General features: G+C 44.8%; 1 protein-coding gene across 1 annotated transcript in view; it reads left to right on the top strand.

Annotated features, from left to right (window-relative positions):
• The first annotated feature begins 1,938 nt into the window (after positions 1–1,938).
• Positions 1,939–5,000, top strand: part of LOC134457580 (52 kDa repressor of the inhibitor of the protein kinase-like) — an 11,174-nt gene continuing 8,112 nt past the window's right edge. Inside the window, exon 1 of the mRNA XM_063209586.1 lies at positions 1,939–2,049. Within this exon, the coding sequence (XP_063065656.1) occupies positions 1,939–2,049 (111 nt within the window). The remainder of the gene's footprint in view (positions 2,050–5,000) is intronic.

The raw sequence follows: 5,000 nt of genomic DNA, 5'->3' as shown, positions 1-5,000 counted from the left end.
GGTTTTAACAAGTGAAATTTTAGACTTTTTTAGACCTTTTTTAGACCATCATGGGCAAAATTTTAGACCTTCGCGGAGTATTAAAAAATGAAATAAAGCCAGATTGCGGTCACTTGACACGCACGCGCACGTACACACACACACACGCACGTGTGCGCGCGGAAGCCGACAGGGGAGGACAAAGGGGACAGATGACCCGGGCCCTGAGAAAGAGGGGCCCCAGAATTGGGACCCAATTATATTGTATTTATTTATTTTATTTCAGATGATTTAGTCCCGGGCCCAGTAAAAGCTGTCAGCGGCCCTGCGCGCGCACACACACACACACCACACACACACACACACACACACACACACACACACACACACACACACACACCTGTGCATCTGAATGAATGCAATAATGCATAATATAAGCATGAAGAGATCTGATCATAAATCACCAGTGAGAAAGTGCAATGCTCACCTTCACAATTTCAAGTGCTCAAAGCCAGCAATTGTGAACAGCCTGTCTTTACATTGCACTGACTGAGGTTTTTAAATGTGAATAAGATTGTCATTATGTGCAAGCAACACATCTATATCAAGAGAACCTAACCAAGATAGAACAACAGAACATGAGCTACCACTACTGTCATAAAATGCTGCCATAAAATGACGTTTATTTGTTTCATCTATTGGAGGTGTCCAAGAGAACGTCTTAAGGCGGTTAATACTAATAATAATTAAAAAAAAAAAAAAAGTTAGAATTTTTGACCAACTCAGCCCTTGCTTCTCAATCCAAAGATTCATGCCTTCCTATTCGCTTTAGGGGGTTGTACCAGAGGTCTCACGCAAGCGAGGGTCGGGTGTAACCTGCATCCACACTCGGACAGCTCAAGAGAGCGCGAGGCTGCCACGGCGCGAGAGCCGATGCGCAGCTGGCTATTCAATATCTAGCGCTCCTTTGAAATACGTAGGCTTACCATATTTTCAAGCAGAATTATAACGTGAAGCTAAATGGTTATCAATTCAGAAGCAGCAGGCAAAGATAACACAAAACGGGGTTATAACAACTAAATCATCCATCGACATAGCAGATATCTTATCCATTCGGTTAAATGAAATGCACAATATGTTTCATGGGCTTTGACTACTGAGGTGTTTCACACACTGACGGACCTAGAGGTAATGAGAAGTCTGTTCATACGACAACTTTTGTGCGTGGACATGACCATAACAGCCCAAATGTCCACCAATTTGCAAATTGCCACCACAGAACCAGTACAATACCAAGGCATCAAACAGCACACGCCTACAACCAGGGCTCTCAAGTCTCACGCATTGAGCGTGTGACACACTCTTCAGAGTGTTTTCACACTCTCACACGCCACACATGCGTTTTCTCACGCCCGTCAACTGAACGCGCCAGTGTTAAATTTTCGCCTGACTGTTATGTAAGCTTTGGTAAAAGTTCTGATGAACCTCTGCAGTCTCAGGCGCGCATTACATGAAGTTACGGATGCATCAACCTACAGGTGTCGTGCGCCAGCTTGCACAACAATGGTGACAACTCTTTAAAATATAAAATAAACCCATCCACCCCAACATCGCGATCATAAAAGGTTCACAATAATATCTCCAGTATATTTACACCCCCAGTACATTAAACATTCACAAACACACTTAAAAATCCAAAACAGTAATAGCATATCCCACTCCCAGCGTGCTCAGCTTCAGGAAGTAACAGGCACAGTGTCACAGGGTGACTATCAGGCGGAATCTATAAGAAATGGCGTTGTTTTCCTTGGGAGAGTTTTAGAAGACGGACATGTGGAATCGGGAAACGCACACGCCAGACTAATGAGTGTAAACAAGCGCAGGTGGAGGAATGGGAGGATGGGACCGGTGATTGGTGGTTTTCGGGTGGGCCATTGGTTAAATGTTCAGTTGCCAAACATGACGGGAGACGACTGGGGGAGAGGAGGACGCAGCGAGAGCGGGAGAGAGAAAGTTCGGAGGTGGAGGGACGACCACGACCCCGACCCCGAAGCAGGAGACGTGATGCCCGTGAGCCGGTGACCGGATGGGACCAGGCAAGAGCCAGACGATGACTGCGCGATCCTATGGATCCGGATGGAGGAAACCGACTGCTCGACAGAGGGAGCGGAGGAGGCATATTGCCAGATGGATGCCCGCGACCCGAGCAATGCTATTAAAGCCTCGTTGGATGTCAGATAAGTTACTCATCGTTTTGCCTGGTCGCCATGGTCTCCCAGTTGGAGTCCTCTCCAAGATGTGCGCTGCGCACTATGTGCATGGACGTTCTCTCCTCTCCTCCTCTCTCTCTCTCTCTCTCTCTCTCTCTCTCTCTCTCTCTCTCTCTCTCTCTCTCTCTCTCTCTCTCTCTCTCGCGCTCTCGCTCTCGCTCGTGCGCTCTCTCTCCGGTCGCTCTCTCTCCCTCTCTCTTTCCTTGTCGTGGCCCGGCCAGTGGTTAGAATAGTCATATTTCATTAGACTGACTAGGCTACTGATTTCGTTTAGTGTGTTTATGTTTGGGTTGCCGTGCATGAAGAAAGCTGTGCATTCATATTCTTGCTTTGGCACCTCATGTTCTGAGGTAGTGTTGTGATGAGGAAAAAGGAGCAATATCGCATTTGTGGCTAGTAGAATAGCTGAATGGCTAGTGACTTGGGATAACCACAAGTCACAATGGCCAGCAAGCAGAAAAGTTAATGTCAAGACCTGACACACAAACACACACACACACACACACACACACACACACACACACACACACACACACACACACACACACAGCTGTGGTTGGTGAATAAGAGTGGTTCATCTCATGTGCCATAAGCAAAGAGAAGCCAAAATGGATGTTTTCATTATTATTATTCTTTGTTTGATCTATGCATTTCCTGAAAAGAACCTTTGACATTTAGTTTATTAAAAAAGAAAGAATGCACTTCTTTGTCCGTGTGTTCATATATCTGTACGTCGTGCAGTATTTCACTGGAAATATAATAATTAATGAGGAAATGTCAGTGCCAGCACCCATATTTTGCATGGGCCTTTGGGTTTCTCAAGCTGACTTGGTTGTTTTGAAAGGCAATATATAAAATGATGATGATGATGATTATTATTATAACACACACAAAATATTCAACATATTTTAGTTTTCTTTACTAGATGAAACAAATGTCATAACTAGGACTATTAGTGCTACTTATGTGTTATTGTTGTTGTAATAACCGGCCGATGGGCCGATGGGCCGATGGGCCGATGGGCCGAAGGTTCGGTGCAACCCCCCCCCCCCCCCCCCCCCCCCACAACCAAATCTCACTCCCAACAAACTTCAAAACTTGAGAGCCCTGCCTACAACAAAGGCACTTCCATGGGAAGAATTCGACTGTTAACTCGCTCGTAATTTCGGATTAGCCACACACACGGTCGCTTCTTTCTTTTGCTCACACATACAATCAAGCTTCGCCAACATTGAGGCTAACAATTACGCTAGACTGCTAAGCCACGGCCATAACAACACCTGACTATTTCATCACCACCGAAAGGACTAAAAATCACTTCTTACCTGAAACGATTCACACTGGTGCTGACATGTTCCCTTGACTTGCACTGTCACATTTGTCTTCTGTTTTCAATCGACACATTTCCTTCCTAATAGAAATCCGTTCTTTTTCAATGAGGTGGTGGTGTGACTGACTTCCCTCATTAGTTAACTTCTTCCAGGTGTTAAAGACAGTCAAGTAGTCTAGTTAGGCCTATCTAATGTATGGCCAATGCAACACCATTAATATCGCTTTTACAACAATGTCTATATATAAACAATGTCTACTAGATATAACACCACTAACGTGGGCTAGTCAGACTGCGCGGTGGAAGGGGAGGAGGAGCTACAGTACATTTCCGTATCACATCTGTAGTTTTATTATTCTACGTTGCAAACAGCAACATGTCATGTAGAACTACATAGACCATAACTGCCACAATACCAGAAAAAAACAGCGGCGTGGAAAAGGAGTCGGACGTAAAAACAAAGCGAAACAAAACAAATTAACATTAATCCTTAATCGATATTTTGCATTGAAACGTAGGTCTTAAATTACTCAAACTCAATTTTAGACCAAGAGTGCAAATATCCCTATATTTTAGACGTTTTTAGGCCTAAAATGGCAAATGTGTAATTTTAGACTTTTTTAGACTTTTTTAGACTCCGCGGACACCCTGCAACACACTCTGCAATCTGTGACAGACAGAAGTTAATGTGTTGGCAGCTACGTACCTAAATATGCCCAGTAGGTGGCAGCACTACTATGCTGCTCCAGAGGTACAGTATAGACATATATACTTAAAGAATCTCTGGTATAGATAGAGACCCGCTGTGTGTGTGTGTGTGTGTGTGTGTGTGTGTGTGTGTGTGTGTGTGTGTGTGTGTGTGTGTGTGTGTGTGTGTGTGTGTGTGTGTGTGTGTGTGTGAGCGAGAGAGAGAGAGAGAGAGAGAGAGAGAGAGAGAGAGAGAGAGAGAGAGACAGAGAGACAGAGACAGAGACAGAGAGAGGTCAAGGATACACCTGACCAAAGAAGTGAAAGGGGGAGGTTGAGGGGCCTTCACAGGGGCCCAGGATGCATGGGGCCTTTGGTTTTCGAGGGGGGCCACCCCGTTTGTGAGAAAGTAAGACAGACATGTGCATTTAATAGACTAAGTGTGAATAGTTGTATATGTACTAGCCTACAGCATCTGGTAAACTTGATGGTTAAGAAGGCTCCACGGATAAGCCTTATTGCTTTGTCACAAGAAGAACACTGCCTACAGTTGCCTGCCAACAGTCTAATCTACACTGATTTCACTTGCTATGGGTCAGACTGCGAGTGTGTGTTTTTTTCCCTTCAATGTGCTCATCTGACTGACGGAATGTGCAGAATGTTATTATCGTTTGAACGGTTTGAAAGCAACTTTAACTTTGTTATGGTTGGTGACGAACAGGAACACCCACCAT

Source organism: Engraulis encrasicolus, chromosome 1, assembly GCF_034702125.1.
Source record: "Engraulis encrasicolus isolate BLACKSEA-1 chromosome 1, IST_EnEncr_1.0, whole genome shotgun sequence".
NCBI lineage: Eukaryota > Metazoa > Chordata > Actinopteri > Clupeiformes > Engraulidae > Engraulis > Engraulis encrasicolus.
This window is presented reverse-complemented; position numbering and strand designations above follow the sequence as displayed.